Raw genomic sequence first — 17,545 nt, 5'->3', positions numbered from 1 at the left:
TTGTCGACGCGGTGCTCATGTGCACGCGGTTTTGTGTGCTCATGTAGCCAGCTATGCTTACACAGCCACCACTCTGGGTCCTGCCTCCCTCGGCGCTCTCTGAAACCGAAACTGCGACTGGGCGCTATAAAACCGTCTCCAAATAATTAACGGTTGCGCGCTCGAGCAAGCGAGCTTTCCAGCCGTGATAATGGGTCGTTAACTACTTATCGCAACAGAAAAAAACAAGATGCAAAATTTTGGTGTCAGTGCCCTATTGGCCTTATGAGTCAAATAGAGTGGGCGTAGCAACTTTCAGCGAGCCAATCGGCGCTTACAAGATGGCGGAATTTGACGGCGCCCGACATAGCTTCCCAGGGACTGACGCTTGCAGAACTACTGCATACGACGACGAAAGAATGCTCGAATGGTGTCTGCTCACATGGCGTTGCACTCTCGAGCGACGAGCTGGAATCCTGAGCCGCCGGTGAGGCAGGAGTGTCGGCACTCGCTGACTGCGTGCCACGGTCCCCAACCGGACGGGACGACACCGCGGGGGCTCGCAGACGCGGATGCCGCCATCAGCGGCGACTGGCGTACGGGGCACGACGCCTCAGACGAGTCGTCCTCCGTGCTGCGGCCGTAGCAGTCGAACGCCTGCAAATATTCATGTCTATAACCCGTGGCAACAAGGATGTCATCATTGTGCATCGTAGGCGTGAACACAGGGGGTGGGGATGGTGAGACTTCGTTCCCCCTGATGCGGGACCCTGTGCGCGTCTATGCTGCGCATGATCACAAAGGGCTGAGACAGAAGATTCAAGTAAGGGTTCAGTGAAGGGCAAGGAAAACATTCAAGGAAGTACGGGTAAACAGCGCTACAACGGGACAAAGAAAGAAGGGACAGGAGTGTACCAACAAGCCCGCGTTAACACTCCGTATCAATTCAAGGAAGAGTTGCAATGAAGGTGAAAAGCCCTTCGCTTTGATGTCTTTCAGGAAGGACCAGTGGACCCCGGTAGTTTTTATTTCAAAATGATTGAGGGCAGCACATCGGCAATACCTGGCACTCTCCGTCGACGCAGTAGCGGTTGGTGTTCCTGGCCTGCCGCCTCTGGCTCAGGCTCCAGCAGGGTGTGCCGTCGGGGATGCGCCAGCCATGGGTCATGTAGCCGCCTCCACGTTTGCGGCACCACACGTAGCACGAGTGCGTGTCTGTGAGTAAGGTCACCGATTGGCGTTCGTGTTCAGTTAGGCACACAAGAAGTATGCGACCTCCGGATACTCCTGCCTTCTTTTTTCATTTGAAATAAAAGATGTATATTTATTCATATGGTGACGGCTACTGCTTCACGCCTATTAATAATTCTGAAAAATAATGTAAGAAACGTCACATATCTATAGTCTTAGACAAAATCGAACATTACACAACAACAAAAAAGGTTGCAAGACACATTATACTTAGTTTCGATAAATACAGAGTCCCGAAAGCGAATCCCGCTCTGTCTACACGTGTCTATTTCATTCATGAGCTACTGCGCATCTGGCGTAGCTGATTCCAGTTGCAACAAGCGCGCACACGGGTCACAGGTGGACCTTTGTTGGCTGAACGGGAGGTAAAAGATCTCGGTGGAAATTGCTGTTCATCATATCGCGTTCTTCGGTAAATCGGACACATTCATGTGACGTCGCAAACACGCCATTCAGAAGGCTTCCAGGGAAATGGCGTGCACTCACAGTCTCTGCTGGGGAACTGCGTGCCGTACGGCTCGATGCTCTTGTCTCGCGCCGCCGCCTGGCGACAGATGCCGAGCACGAACTCATCCAGCAACCGCTGATTCTTCGACGTCGTGCACAGCTGTTTGGAGTGATTGGAACAAATTACGGTATTCAATTAGTTGATCGTCAGTGTTGAAAGAAAAAGCAAATATTGGTTCCTTAAAGGGCCCCAAACAACTCCTGAAAATACAAAGAACGAGCGCATTATTCTCTCCTGGCGTTTCCCGTCTTTTCGGCACAATTCGTGACGCCAGCAGTCCTCTTACGTGACGTCATGAGGAACTAAGCTCTCGATTGGTCCATATACGAGGGATATCAGTCGTGCATTGTCTCGTATACCCTGCTTTGCTGTGCACTTGCACGCCCGCTCTGCCTTGTCTCGCATGACTATCCTGCGTGATCAGCTGTACCCACTTCATCTTACGCGTTTTCGACTGCGCAAGCGGATATAACAGCATGTAGCCGCAAAGCGCGACATCCTGATAGGCTCAGTGCTTAGTGCTGACATTGTCCGCGTGTTTTATGGAGAAATAAGTGGCGAGGAGGATATGGCGGCTGTAGGAAGGCGAGAAAGAAACCAATCTCTCGTCTTAGAACGCGCTCGCCCTTTGTATTTTCAGAGGTCGTTTGGAGGCTCTTTAGTACTCTCATTTCAATCTGAAATTGTCAGCGGTCAGCTCACCTGCGTTGCGTCACAGATCTGCACTCTCTTGTCGGAGCCCTCGCAGAAGCGGCCACCGTTCTGTGGGCTGCAAACGAATGCATTACTTGGATTAATAGACGGTGACATGAAAAGCAACCGCATGTAAAATAAACGAGCAGAGGTTATGATGCTAAGATAAGTGATCGGTGTATCTTAGTCTCATCAAATCGACGATGCGGCAAAGCACGTGCCGTACAGCGCGCCGTAATGTCGGCTGCTGGTGCGCTGTGTATACGTAAACGTGCATAGGAGGTTTAGTTTTACCTGACGCATGGAAGATGTGCACCCTTTGACGTTCCTTAATCAATGTTTTTGTCTTAAGAACATAACAAGCGCACTGAAATTAAGTATCAATAACCACCTGGTTGCGCCTGATTGCTTATAGATTACTTCGATTAGATTCCGAAGTGAACGTACGTGAACTTTTGATAGAGGAATCTTTTTGCATGTGTACCCATGAATTGGCACTGATACGTTCCATTCACGTGCTCTCCGCCAGCCGAAGCAATCGAAATTAATTTTGCGATAGTGACACTGATACAGGGAACACTCGACGGAAAGTCCTTTTTTGACCAATTCACAGTTAGTGAAAGAAAACAAAATAGCGACTTCATTGCACCAATTTAGCATAGATTGCACAGGCTCCAGCCAACGGCCTCACCGCTGAAACGTACCTTTCTGCTCCCTTTGGCTTAGTTTGCTTATTTTTGCACCACTGTGGGTTCGTGTACCCAAGGGTTCTCATTTTATCCCGGCCGCGGCGGCTGCATTTTCGATGCCGGATTCGAAAATGCTTGAGGTCCGTGTACTTAGATTTAGGTGCACGTTAAAGAACCCCAGGTGGTCGAAATTCTCGGAGCCCTCCACTACGGCGTCTCTCATAATCATATCGTGGTTTTGGGACGTTAAACCCCAGATATTATTATTATTATTATTATTATTATTATTATTATTATTATTATTATTATTATTATTATTATTATTATTATTATTATTATTATTATTATTATTATTATTATTATTATTAAGTGTTCTCATTTTCGTTTCCAACATCTCCTCGACACTGCCGTCACGCTACATGACCCTGCTACACTCACACGCTAGAAATATACTTATTTGCATACTGTGCGCTCATATGACACTCGTTCCCTTCGGTGAATAGACGTTGTACGCGTGATCAGCCTTGAGCATGCGTTCTTTGACGTTAAATCCTTTTAACGTAGCGCTAGTGCCATACTGGACAACCAGATGACGCAAGATCAAAATATGCCGCCCAAAAGTTGGCTTCACCTCACGAAGACGCTTATTGCGGAGAAGTTACCTCTTACGAAGGCTTTTTCGTGAACAACTCGTATACATGCCCGTCTTCGGCTACCTTTCTAGTCACGTTGCGAGTGCAATATATCGCTGAAAACAATGCGTGATAACACACGACAGCACTGCCGTCTTTTGTATTTTTCCTGTGCGTACCCTTATACCGGGTGTTCCAGCTATCTTTAGCCAAGGGTTAAAAAATACAATATTAGAGGCAGACGAGTGAAATCAGTTGCAAATTGCTGACAGTCACCTTGCGCACTACAATTTTTTGTTTTGTAATTACTTAATTTGTTAAATAGGATTATTTAACCAAATTGCTAAATATTCACTTTAGGCAAGAAATGCGACTTGCAAAGTTCGAGAGCGTCTTCGGAAACCCCCATTGCATTATTTGCGATAAAGAAAGTCTCACGTATACAACTTTTTCCAAGCTGCAAAGAAAGCCCGCCAAATACAAAATAACCACTTGACTAGCGCATTCGCGCGCAGCGAACATGTTCTCAGCCGTGGTTTGAGCGAACGAAATCAGCTGCAGCCGCGACTCGCCGGCTCCGTTGCAGCGGTAGGCCGATAAGTTAACGGCGGTTTCTTGGCCCGCGCTCGCTACAACTTGCACCGTCACGCGCGCCAACTGGTTTCACACAAACTTCTATAGATTTCTTTTTTCTACTTAGCCTCTCGCAATGCTGTCGCATTAAAAATACCTGGGCCTGTCGCATCGTCGCCGAGACACCTTGACGCCGACGTAGGCGTAGTCTCCCCTCGCCACACAGTCCGAGCGGCAGGTTCCGAACGACGACCAGGGTCCCCAGCCGCCGTCCACGGGAGGGTCCCGCGACCGACGCCGTTCCAACTCGTCCCGACGAGCCACGCAGTAGCCACCCCTGCACCACTGAATAAGTGGAAAGGACCACGTCGTGGACATTTGAACCTTTTGTGCCACTGTCCATCATTCAAAGCAAAACGATGTGCTCTAGAAGCTTAAAGGGACACTAAAGAGCAAAACGATTTTTCACATATTAGTAAAGTACTCTTTCACGATACCAAAAACACCACACGTGCTGCGAGAAGACGCTCAGTAAGCGAGAAAACGCGCAAAAACAAAATGTGGGTGGCGACGCCACCTTGAAGTTTCCGCACCGTTCGCCGTGAGGTCACGTGTTTTGACGGCGCCTACTAGGGACTACGTAGTTCCTAATCGGTAAAAAATGAAGTACACTGTCATCTGAGGGGGCCATAGACTTAACATGCCAAGTTTGGGGTAATTTTGTTGAGCCAATGGCGCCAAAATACGATAAATACACTTTGAAATACGTGACCTCACGCGGGGAGATTTCGGCGCGAGATCTAAAAATGAAACGTTGAACTTGATTTTCTCCTCTATTAATAAACCTATGATGGCGAAATTAACGACATTAGAGTTCTCGGAGCACCATTTATCGATCTAAACCGATTTATTGTTTCTATTTAGTGTCCCTTTAAACTCAACCTCCTTTGTCAATGTCGTCGAAGATAGTAATACAGGGTCAGAGAAAGAGATGTAAAATTCATGGTTCACAACCAGTGGGGTTCGTATAAAGAAAATTTTCATAAGTTTTCAATTTTTCTGTCGTAGAGAGATGCGAAGAACGAAAAACTAAGGAGCAACCACTATGGATGGGCCTCTTTAGTAAGACATTGTGGTTTTCTGCATGTTCATTAATCTTGAATGTTTGTTGGTTTTTTTCGTCCACGAAATATTTGTTTAACTTAGCTCTCAAGTGTCTTTACTAATGCTTCGTCCTTCAAACGTAGCTTTATATTTTGTCCTATTCGTGCGCGGCTGCAGTTCCGCCTATGTCTTCTGCGTCTCTACAGCTCTGCGAAGACGAAGATAGCTTGATATGTGAAACGATCTGTTCCGCTGAACGAAAATTCTTTATTGAATCAGTGCTGTTTTGATTTCAGATTTCTAAACTAGCATTATTAATTTATTCTAACTATTCTAGAATTTATTAGTCATACAATTCCTATGTGACCACTTTTATCTATAACTTATTCGTTTCTTGACGAATCCCCCAGAGTGGGTGTGAGCCATTCATAAAGGCAATCATCATCATATCAAACGGTCGCGAGATCAATTTTACTGCGGGCTTCTCGGCTATAATGCCGTGGCGAAATAAGCTTAATCGAACCGAATATAGGACGTTACCATGTTTTCGGCACAAGGCGTTCCTTCGAGGGCAGGGTGGGCTGCGAACGAGACGGGCGTGATGCCGCGGTTCATCTCGCACCGCAGCATTCGGCAGATGTCCTGCGAGTAGCATTAACAATTGCATTACTGTGCGTGAGGTGGGAAATGGAACAAGCGTGGAAGGTTGGCCATTAGGGGTATAACGTGTCCCATGGTATGAGAAGAAATGGTGCAATGTAAAGAATATACCGGTGCCAAAACTCGCAGTAAAATGAATCGAAGCAAGCACATCAACAGCAAAAAAGAAAATATGGCTAATCCTTTTGTTCCGAAAGTTGTTTACATCGTTTGAATTCCACGCCGGTATTTTTTTTCTTTATTTGATTCTCAACCTCTGAGAGGAAGCGGTGACTAAGGCAGCATTCTGGCTGACTTCGCCTCGGCTCGCTATGCACATATTCATGTGACACCAAAGCACTTTCTACAGAACAGTTCATGCACCTTTACATTCACCCTTATGTTCGTCGAGGAACTGGGATCAATAAGTTAGTATGAAAATGGGCACTTGCAATTCATGCACACTATACAAATATTCATATACAAGAAAATATATGTCGTCACATACATTCATATAACAATGACTATATAACACTGTCGGCTACTATAGACATCATTCACGCTGACGTAATGTCCATAAGTTTAAGAAATCGGGTACCTTTGTCTCAACGTTTCGTAATCTCTCCGTGGCGCGCTCTATATTCTGAAATCCCCCGTGGTGTACACGAATCCGTGCCGATGGCCTATGCCTACGTGTATTCAGTCAGTTTAAGCAAGTCAATTGAAACTTGATGTGAGGAATAATTGTTGGGGTTTTACGTCCCAAAGCCACGATATTAGAGACACTGTAGTGGAGGGCTCCGAAATTTCGAACACCTGGGGTTCTTTAACGTGCACCTAAATCTACGCACATGGTCCCCTAGCATTTTCGCCTCCATCGAAAATGCGGCCGCCGCGGCCGGGATTCTGTCCCACGACCATCAGTCAGCCGCCGAGCGCAATGACGTGAGAAACACTCGCCTGAAGCGGCTGATGGTTTGTTCGGCGGCTGGCCGACCCGAAGCGCAGCGCGCATTGCCGGTCGGCCGAGAAGATCTCCCCGGGCAGCAGGGGCGCCTTGCGCGCCTTGAGCAGGTCGACGTCGACCTCGCGGGTTCCCCGCTGAAAGACGCATGAAGCGGCCGGCAGCCGCAGGAACTTGGTCACGTACTGGCGCGAGCAGGATGACCAGCGGGTCTTGCCGGCCCCCAGAGTCGGAGACATCACGTAATTGTCCACGTCGCAGGGGTTCCCGTCCTGGGAGCCGTCGTGCTCCATGCCCAGGCTGCGAGGACCGTACCGGTTTCGACGTTCACATCCTCGTACAGATTATTAGATATAACCATACATCTGCGTCTGCTTAAGAAGGAACCTATGTAGCCTTAAATAATGTGGCCTTGCCTGTGTCCCATCTCGTGACTGGCAACGTAGACGCTCTGGAAGCTGGTTCCCTCGCTGATGGTGCAGCTGTTTAGAGAGTTGCACATTCCGCTCACCGGGGCGAGTCCTGCGCACACGATCGCACCGACAAGAAAACGCTCGTTTAATTACGGTAAGTGAAAGATGCGCACCGTGATGACATTGCAACTTTCAACCTGTATTTTTATTGCGACAGCAATTATATGGACACTCGAGGCACATTTTTGTCGATGTCGGCGTCATGTTCCATATAAAGCCCAAATCAGTCACCCCGCGCGTCGTATGTTCAACGTGCTAGCGAAAACTTGCGAAGGCTGCAGATGGGCGCGGTTTAAGCAGAGATGAGACGCGCCAGCCGGTTCCCTCGGGCGAAGGGGCGCAAGGTGGGGGGGGGGGGTGCAGGTGCTGCGTTGCTCAGGCGGCAACTGCGAATTTTTATCCAAAGGGGGTGGTCGCGCTTTCTCGACTGACATCCGTGGGCGACTCCATACCCTTGTACGTGCCGTGCTCTCACCGCATACTTCGCGTTGAAGCGACAGACAGCATGGAAACCGCTTCTCTTCCTGGAAATATGCCAGCGTTTTGTAGAGATACGCCAGATCGGTTGCTAATGGAGTTAGCTGCTAGCCTTACTCCGTATAACATTTCAATTTGTTGCTATCGCATTCATAGCTTCGCCCTTGCGGCAAAACTCTGACTCTTTTTCTTGTCTCTTTTGTCCATGCTGTGTTGAAATCCAGTAGGAATCACCAGATAAGGCGCTAAAGTTCTCCCCAGTCGTATTACAAAATGTGACCGCTGCTGCAATGTTAAGCATTGCCGTAATGCCAAAAATGCTGGTGGTTAAGTTTTCCGCGCGAGTTTTGACGTATGCTGTCTATATTGCGTGGCTTCTACACCGATACGAAAAGAAAATGTCTCACCGACGACGTGTCGTTTTCGCAGTCCTTTCTCGTCCACGACGAACATGTTGATCCTGTAAAACAGTAAGAGGCAAATTCATTAAAACGAGGGGCACACGGATAAATGACATGGCCTCGTCTCCAAGTCTACCTGCCTATACAGTTAAAATAACAACAGTGTGCCGCTTTTGATTAGTATTCTTGCAAAGTAATAGCAAGAAAAGGTGAAACTTAGTAAATGCAGAATGTGTTTCTCAGTTTATGTCATAATTATAGATTTCAGATTGTTGAAACTCAGTGAACCAACTAGCCTAGTGGTACGTATTTGTATACATGGACATACGCTCGTGAACGACGAAGGAAACATTGCAAACGCCTCGCACGTGGACGTACTAAACGTAGCGGAAAGTTAGCGCATGTACGGGAATCAAATTAACCTGCACATGTCCTTGTAAGCAAACGGAAGCGGCACGTTTCCTGTAAGTACGTTTCTTTAAGAGCTCGATGGAACGAAGTACAGAAGTGTCTGTGCGTGAATACAACCAACGCGCAAATGATGCGCTGCTTGAACCACCAAGTTGGCAGTCGCCCTCGACATCATAGCCACGTACGACCATGATTATTTGCATGCTGGTCAAGGACATGCATAAACCTCACGTGAACCGACACACCACTCGTCCGTCAAAGAAGTCCACGTAACGCTTACTTTATCTTATGGGAGCACTATGGCACGTACCCTGATAAGAGAAGCGCGTGGTCCCATTTTGGCGTGCCCTGGGCTGAGGCGGTCCTCCGTCTTTGGTGCTGCCACACGCAGAAGTTGGTCAGGTACGTGTCGATGTTTTCCGAGGGGCTCAGGTCCTGCACCGACCAGTTCATACTATGGAGCGTCGAACGGACACCAGGCAGCAGTGACTTACCCTGGGTTGGAGTTTCAATACTTCAAGTTCGACGACAGTCACGTCGATGTTCTTCCCTAACGATTCGTGCTTGAAGAGCATTTGTACCTAGAAGGTGGAAACGTGAATGTTTGACGTGAGGAAACGACATTTGTCATATCAGCGCAGTTTCAAGTACATTTCATAAATCCTCGAGATACACAAAACCAATAACAAAGGGGCTATAATAAAATACAACTTTAAAAGTCAGCGACATTTCCTCCTCAAAGGCGAATGCAAAGAGGCCTGCACCAATGGGCGTGCACTTCAATCTGACGTCATGAGACGGACGGCCAGCGATCCTGCCGTCGGAGGACATTGCCGAGTGCACGAGCGGGACTATATATTTTACAGAAGCTTTCAAGGTAGCTTCCGTAAGATATGTGTTGTACAATCAGATTTTTCTGTATTTTTATTAATTTAGAGCTGTATGGAAGGAGTCTGCAAACAGACGAATTGCACGTTCTATGCGACCATTAGTAAAAACAGAAAGAGAGGATGGGGCGCTGAACCCCCCCCCCCCCCCCAAAATGTCCAACTTTGCATGTGTGTATGGACACGCACACATACAAACACGTACGAACATCCATCAAGGTTATTGGAAAACGCCACCTTCCCCCGCTTCGAAAGTAATTTCTGGCTACGCCCCTGCAAGCGACGTCTGTATAATAAAGACAACGGTCGGGTCGCGAACGGAGCTTCGTGACGTACCGCGTTCATGATCGTCAGGACGTATGTGATCAGTTCCCGGTCGGTGTCTTCTCCCGGGAAGGCCCTGGCCATGGCCTGGTACAGCGCCTGGTCCACGAACACGGCGGTCTCGACCAGGGCCTCGCCCCCGTCCCTGGGGTTCCTCCTGCGGCCGCCACTGTTGGCGGACGGCGAAGGTCCCCCCACCCTTCGCCTTGTCCTGGTCCTCCTCCGTCGGGACTTCCAGTCGCCGGCAGGGACTCGGGCAGAACGTGTTCCGTTGTCCGGCCGCGAACCTCTCTCGCCTATGCCGCACAAAAAAGGCGAAAGAAGCGACGGATCCGTTAGACGTGTGCTCAAAGAAGAGATGTAATGCCTTGATACTACTGCTACTCCTGAAACACCGGCTTTTCAAGTAGTTGCTATCACTGAAATGCACTGCTGGCATAGCATGTTGCTGTTGGCCTGGTTGGTGTACCGGTTCATCTAGGAAGAAATGTCAAAAGAAAGAAAAGCACATAAGATTAAACAACAGCACAGGTGCTACGAATTTTATTGGCTGAAGCGACGATGCGAATAGAAAGAACGCTTGCATCAATCGTAATCATCGTACTACGATAGAAACATCCGCGCGAGTGCCTGAGAAAAATTATTTTAGCTGCTGATTTTTTTTTATCGCGACAGTGATTATAAGGGCACTCCAAGTTAAAGTTCGCCGTCGCCGTGAGGTTCCGCGTAATGTTCAAGTGCGACTAAATAACAGCGCGCGGCACGTGGTAGACTTTACGATCGAGGATTGTGATGTGTACTGCACAATACGGACGGACTGTGACGATGTGCGTGTGCTCCCCTCCTTTATCTCTTTCTTTCTCTCTTTTCTTTACTCTTCTAACTTTCAAACTCCCCATACCTTTCCCTGGTGTAGGGTTGCGTACCGCTTATTCGAAACTGCATGGTTAACATCCCCGCCTTTCCTCTCTATCCTATTTGTTCCTTGGCCCGCATGAGACATTAAAACTACGAGACTGTCAGGAGGTCCCCCTGACAGTCTCGTACTTTGGGACCTCCTGATTCTGTATGTATTATGTAACCCGATCTTTGTACATGCAATAATAATGAATAAACTTGAACTTGAACTTGTTGTGAACTTGAACTTGTTGTTGTTGGTGTCGGAGTGAGACCTCGCGGAACGTCGTAGTAAATTTTCTCTAAGGAGCCTAATAGGAAGTTTTTTGGAGGAAAGGCGTTCTTTGAGCAAACGTGCTTTTTACAGCAGATCTGTTATGGTCGAGGTTTGCCGTGTGTCGTAGATAGAAAGTTGTCATCATCAAGAACCGGCACGCGCTCTCTCCGTCCTCTTCTTCCTCTTCTGCTTCACTCTCAGAACACGTGCGCCGATTTGTCCGGCGTGGGATGCAATAACCCTGGTGTGTGAGAGAACGCGCGTACAGAGAGAGAGAGAGAAAGAAATTCTTGGCGAGGCGAGATTCGAGCCCACGATCCGAAAGCGAGCATCTTAACCACTCGGCTATCCAGGCACGCTAGCTTATAGCCTTGTAAGTTATGGTATTAGCCCCGAGAAGTTGGGGTGGCGCCGCCTGGCGGGAGGCGTGGATGACGTCACGGCAAGGACTCTTCGACGCCCGCCGTGACGCGCCGGCATATCACGCGCTTGCTTCGTACGCTGTTCCGCTGCTTACGTTCGCGTTTTGCCTGTCTCAAGCTTCAGATGAATGACGAAAGCAGCATCGATAATGTTTCTAGTAAAACGACAAAAAGTTATATGCATTTTTTCTTCACAGTCGCCAACGGTGCCCGCGCGCCGTCGTGCACACTTTGAAAGGGGTGATCAGGTTTGCTGTTGTGTCGCGCTGCTAACCTCAGCAATGGGTCTTATTCCGGACCACAGCAACCGCATTCCGACGGGTGTGAAAAGCAACATTCCTCTGCTTAGATATAGGAGCACGTTAAAGAATTCGAGGCGGTCAAAATTAATCTGCAGCGTGTCTCACAATCATGTCGTGGTCTTGACACGCAAGACACCTTATTGACATTATTAGGTTGCGTTGCTCACGGACGATTCCTTTGAAAATTATGATGGCTTCGCCTCCACAAGTGATATTTGCATCGGACGCATCCGCGATCGGCGGACAGCGTTCTTGCCGGTGTGCCAAGCCCCGCGCACGATTACGAAAGCGAATGCAGTATTGAGCTTCGCAAAATATCTCGAAAGCGCTCGCCCGAGAATACTGCCGCAGTTGTTGTGTTTGTTTTTCTTGTGTACTCGCTCACTCATCATGTAGCTTAGTTTCACGTTTTTCTCGCAATAATTTCGGGGCTTCATTTCACAACATAAAAAGATTTAGGTTAATTGCGGAAACTCCTTATTGCTGTCAGATTGTGTCTTCATGCAGCACCGTAGCAACGGCGCTGTTACACTTGTATAAGTACTAGTTTAGATACCCAGCTGCTAAATTAATTTTTTTTTTGCATTTGATATACCCCTGAGCATCATCAACCTTTATGTGGACATGACATGCGAGACCATTAGTTGGCCCATTAAGGCGAAGGACGTTCAATTAATACGTGGGCAACGTCACTGAGAGTGCCATCAAAACAGTTCAAAACGCTCATTTCGACTTTCAAGCGTTTGTTTTGCAGACGATTGTTATGAACAGTGCTCCCACGAGAATTTAACATTACCGCTCGAGACCCGGCGGTTGGTCGGAATGTGAGTTCATGCGAGTCAGGGTATACGGCCACATAATCCCAGACGAGTATTGAGAAGAAATGTTTACATAATCCATGTATACTAACACCTCAGAATTTCCGAAACCAATGTGTGCATGTCAGTATTATTTTGTTTAATTTGCCGGGTGTATTAAATGATTCTTTACGATAGACAGATTCATCTAAAGTCTTCTGTAGCAGAAAGCGCAATTTTGTCAAATCACCTACAATTTGTAAGTTATGTATGCAAAGGCATACATAGCTTGTACGATAAGCCGCAATGTAGTTAGTGAATTGAAAACGTCCTAATTTAATTTGTAATCTTAGGGACGCGCGTTTTAACCGTGGAGTCTACGCAAAGTCGTAGTGAAGTTAGAACCATTAGCGTAAATTCTTTAGCACCGATGTCTTGGACTGTACGCGGTGAAAACAACGAATGTCTTGCTCTCGTGCATCACCATTTTCGCGGTGAAGCTTTCGTTCGGACGGGAATTCGCCCATTATAAGCTATATTATCCAAACTTTCGCTAGTAGTGTAAACTTCTACCTTCTCCCTTGGGAGGTTTGCATCGCAAGAATGAGCAGTAATCACCACCGTATCTCGAAAGAGCGGGTACGCGGCGCGCGCAGAAAAAGGCGATCCTCGGCCGCGGAGCAAGAGAGTCCTTGCCGTGACGTCAGATCTCCACGACTGCCGCGCCGCCAGTGTTCGTTCTCGGGGCTAATACCAAGGGGTGCGAAAGGGAAGGAGAGAAAGGAGGAGGGGAGAGAGTAGAGCGTAGCATAAAAAGAAAGAAAGCTAGAAATAGAAACAAAGGGAAGAAAAATAGAAGGAGAAAGATAGACGCAAAGTGAAAGAATCAAAGAAATGGAGATAAATATATAGACAGGTAAGAGATAGAAAGAAATAGGAAGCGAGAAATAGAGAAGGAAAGAAAGGAAAAGAAAGATAGAAGTATAGCGAGAAATAGAAAGAAATATATATATATATATATATCGAGAGAGAGAGAGAAAGAAAGATATGGAAATAAGCAGAGACAAATAAGTCTAGTATAGTATAGGAAGGTGCTGGGAAAGGGATGCGAGGGTGAAGAGGAGGGGAGAATGAGTACACAGAGAGAGAAAGAAATAGAAAGGGAATAAACAGTGAAAAAGATAGAAGGCGGGAAAACGACTACAAAGAGAGAGAGAGACATAGAAAGAAAAAGAAAGAGAGAAAAAGATAGAAAGACAGAGAAACAAATAGACAAATAGAGACAGAAATAGAAAGACAGACTAAAAAAAGATTGAAAAAAAAAGAGCAAGTTTAGCCATGTGTCGCATGGTATAGCAAGGGGGGGGGGGGTAAGAGGCAGGTTAGAGGGTAAAGGCCTAGCCAAGCCAAGACCAGCTAGGTGCCGACGAACTCTGCCGTGACCCAGCCTTGCGTGACTTAGTGCAAGCTGCGCTAATTTTTTTTTTTCCTTAATAAAGGTTGAACCAATTGAGCTTCTGAGCAAAGGTGCGTATAACTGCATGAGCTGGGACACTTACAGTGGCCGCATCGCAGCGGTTTGTGCGTGTCCGCCCTGGCCAGGATGTGCGGCGTCGAGGTGGAGTTGGTGGCCCCTGCGCTGACGCCCGCCCTGCGGCCGCTGCTGGCCAGGGCGTAGAGGGGGTACACGAAGTACGTCGCGCCGGGCAGCTCTACCAGGCCCCTCTGTTGCAAGGGCAAAGGAAGGTGAGCCAATAGTAATCTACCATACATCATATTATGTGAAAGCAGTCCTCCAGAAATGATAACCTGCGAAGCGTCATGATGAAGCGCATGAAATAGTACTAGGAGTCTACGACAGTCCCATAGGCGTCGACAGGACTTTGTCTTGCGGGGGTTGCAAAACTTTGTTACAAAGCGGCGGGGGGTGAGGGGGAAAGTGCTTGTGTGGCTCGGGGGGTGGGGGGGGGGGAGGAGGGCAAATGCCCCCTTTGCACGCCCCTGTTGACGCCCATGTACGACACTGTCTTCACAGAGGAGGCTTCAGTAATAGGAAAACCAATATGAAACTAAACTAGTACTGTGTCATATTTTAAAGAAGCGGGATGGAAAAGCCGCAAGTTTACATTGCAATATGTTCCAAAAGAACCCCGATGTACAGTACGGTCCACTGTTAAAGGAAACACTCGAATGAGGAACCTTCATTTTTTTGGCCCCTTAACGGCTAGTGGGTGCGGAAAGATTGGTCGTGTATGTTACTAGTCTATCGTAAGGGTTCTCAACTGTCAACCACCAGTAGTGTTATGCAAATCTCAGCCATTATGCTTTTGTAGGAGAGCGAACATACCCGAAATGCAAGTCTTCCCTTTAACAGCGGACCCGTCTGTACTGCAAAATGTGTACACTTGTTTTTCTTGTGCGCTATACAAAAATATCTAGAACTCTATATTGATAAAGCTACACAAGCGGTTATTAATTTCTCACCAGAATGGCCAACAACGCAGCATACGTCGTTATTTATTTATTTACTTATTTATTTATTTCGAATTCTACGAAACCATACAGCTCACTTTAGGCTACTGTCTAACATTCAACTGTCAACGATATCTCTTGTGTATAGCATCACCTGTTTAGACGATAGACCAGTCCTCAGATGTAAAAGTTCTGTACCTTACCGAACAAAGAACATTAGCATGCCCGAGGCCCACCAAAGTGCGGATGCTCTTTATGGAGGCCTCAAGGGCTACCCGGAGCGCTTGTACCCATTCAAGCATGTCCATTCATCTGCTGGTCTGCGCACGCAGACTTCTTATCTTTCATATCCTTTCCCCACGGTCGTGTTCATTCCCAGGTCAGGCTAATCACGAAATCAGGTTAATCACCCCCCTACCCCCCTCATTGTTTATCTATATCGGTCTACTCTGAATAGGATTAAGCACTGGGCAAGTTAGTAAGGGTTCATAGCAGGTATAAGGAAAACAGTGCAGTGTCTACTCGTCACAGCCCTGAAAAGTTTTGCGGTGGTCCTTTGACCAACGCTACATTCGCGGGCTTTTTTGTTTTTCTTTTTCTTTTTTTTACGTCGCGAGCCCTGTTTTCGTTTTGGCTGCCGCTCTTCGTGATGATGATTGACAACAGAGGCGCTGCTGTTGCGTAAGCAGATACGCCAGACGTCGACTCTTTAATTGGCGCTTTTCTTTCTTTGCCAGGCTGGCATAAGCAATTAACGCTGGCTGACAAGTATAAATTGAAGAAGGTCACCTTTGTATACAAGGGCGGCCACCGTTCGATGTCGGCACAGAAAACATTTCAGCAAATGTGTGAAGGAAAAAGATTGTACAATCATGAAACGCAGACATTGCTCTGTTCTGACGATTATACGCTTTAACATGGTGTCAGATATGATCATATCGCGATTTTTGCCACGCAAGAGCCCGCAAATAGAAAAAGGCTTAAAATTTGATTCTATATCACTGAGATCACGCTTATCTTCACGCTGTAGAAGATCATCTTATATCTACTTTCATTCGATAAATTTGTTCATTCCTGCGTTCAGCGGGTTCAGCGACTCACGTTCAGTAACATGCGTTATCGCCTATTTTCTGTGTCTGCGGACAGAATGCATGACTGCAACATGATTCAGCCAGGACCTGCCCTTCAACAAATTTTAGATTATGCGTTTTATATTGACAAGGTATATCCTATAGGTATTCCGGGTGAGCACCCTAGCGAAATCGAATGGCCAGGTACGCATTACGATCTTACCAGGCCCGAACAAACGGACAGCGCCGCCTTGCTCTGGGCGATTCCTCGCACGTGCCCCTGGTAGAAGCACGATGCATCCGGTAGGTCCTCGCCGGAAGTGACGTCTCTGCGTCGGCGCCGCCTAGAGCTGCTGTTCGAGACACCTTCTTCCACCACTTGGAACTGGCTCGAGATGAGCTCCTCAGTCTACGTGAAGGACAGATGTTGTTAATGAAGGCGCTACGTTCGTGGATCACATAAAAAATCACTCCATCTCCAGCTGTAGGAGACCATGAGGCGACGCGAAACAGCGTTTTGGCATGTCGAGCACGCGTTTCAGAGGAGGAGGGGACAGGGGTAGTGGAGAGTAGACAGGGGGAGGGGAGAGGGGGAGTGGAGGGGTGTGGAGAGGGTTTGCGCATGCGCAGTAAGGGTGGCCACGCCGCACACCACCGAATTGAACTCCGCCATAAGATGCTTCGCATCTAAAACAAGTTACATTTGTAATTTGCTGTGGCTACGTCTTGGAGCCGTGCCGACAGGCTACGGTCGTTATTCGGAAGTCATTAGTAGAGCGTTCAACATAAACATTTCCTCCCCGGCACGCTATCGGTGCAGTGCTGAAAGATGGTTTTGCTACATTGTAATAATTGTACACAATCCAAATTACACGTTTCTCAAAAAAAAAAAAAAAAACTTTTATAACTATAGAGGTTGTACTACATGGCAGGGATTCATCGTCGAAGAAAGTACCTTATTTTCCACAGTGAGACCTTTCAAAAGTGCAGATAGTTGAGTTGGTTGCACGTACTTCAAGGAACAGCGAAAAAAAAAAAACGACGACAGGACAACATATATGTGCGTCTACTTCTGTTGTCCTGTCATTTTTTGCGCCTTTTCTTGAAGAAACCTCTCAGTTAATAGTCGGCGTTTGTGTTATCTGGTTCTCTTCTTTTATGTCCATCGTACAGACAAGTTGGTTCATAACGAATTAATTACGTGCTGGGCAAGCATAAAGAAGAATAGGATGACAGGACAGAGCGCAGTCTACCTTTTTCTTATCTTTGTACTTGCGCGCAAACTTCTGTCCGCGTTTGCGTA

The 17,545-nt window shown here is 47.4% G+C and overlaps 1 protein-coding gene across 1 annotated transcript in view; it reads right to left on the bottom strand.

Annotated features, from left to right (window-relative positions):
• The window catches only part of LOC119404523 (A disintegrin and metalloproteinase with thrombospondin motifs 16), a 129,744-nt gene that overhangs the window by 7,617 nt on the left and 104,582 nt on the right, over positions 1 to 17,545 (bottom strand). Inside the window, exons 4-17 of the mRNA XM_037671054.2 lie at positions 16,466 to 16,651; positions 14,260 to 14,425; positions 10,018 to 10,301; positions 9,289 to 9,375; positions 9,105 to 9,229; positions 8,390 to 8,442; positions 7,449 to 7,554; positions 7,029 to 7,332; positions 5,970 to 6,071; positions 4,483 to 4,670; positions 2,441 to 2,507; positions 1,717 to 1,837; positions 1,043 to 1,194; positions 422 to 636 (exon numbers count right to left, since the gene is read on the bottom strand). Coding sequence (XP_037526982.1) covers positions 422 to 636; positions 1,043 to 1,194; positions 1,717 to 1,837; positions 2,441 to 2,507; positions 4,483 to 4,670; positions 5,970 to 6,071; positions 7,029 to 7,332; positions 7,449 to 7,554; positions 8,390 to 8,442; positions 9,105 to 9,229; positions 9,289 to 9,375; positions 10,018 to 10,301; positions 14,260 to 14,425; positions 16,466 to 16,651 — 2,156 coding nt within the window. The remainder of the gene's footprint in view (positions 1 to 421; positions 637 to 1,042; positions 1,195 to 1,716; positions 1,838 to 2,440; positions 2,508 to 4,482; positions 4,671 to 5,969; positions 6,072 to 7,028; positions 7,333 to 7,448; positions 7,555 to 8,389; positions 8,443 to 9,104; positions 9,230 to 9,288; positions 9,376 to 10,017; positions 10,302 to 14,259; positions 14,426 to 16,465; positions 16,652 to 17,545) is intronic.

This window comes from Rhipicephalus sanguineus, chromosome 9 (genome assembly GCF_013339695.2).
Source record: "Rhipicephalus sanguineus isolate Rsan-2018 chromosome 9, BIME_Rsan_1.4, whole genome shotgun sequence".
Taxonomy (NCBI): domain Eukaryota; kingdom Metazoa; phylum Arthropoda; class Arachnida; order Ixodida; family Ixodidae; genus Rhipicephalus; species Rhipicephalus sanguineus.
The sequence above is the reverse complement of the archived record's forward strand: the minus strand, read 5'-3'. Positions and strand labels throughout refer to the sequence as shown.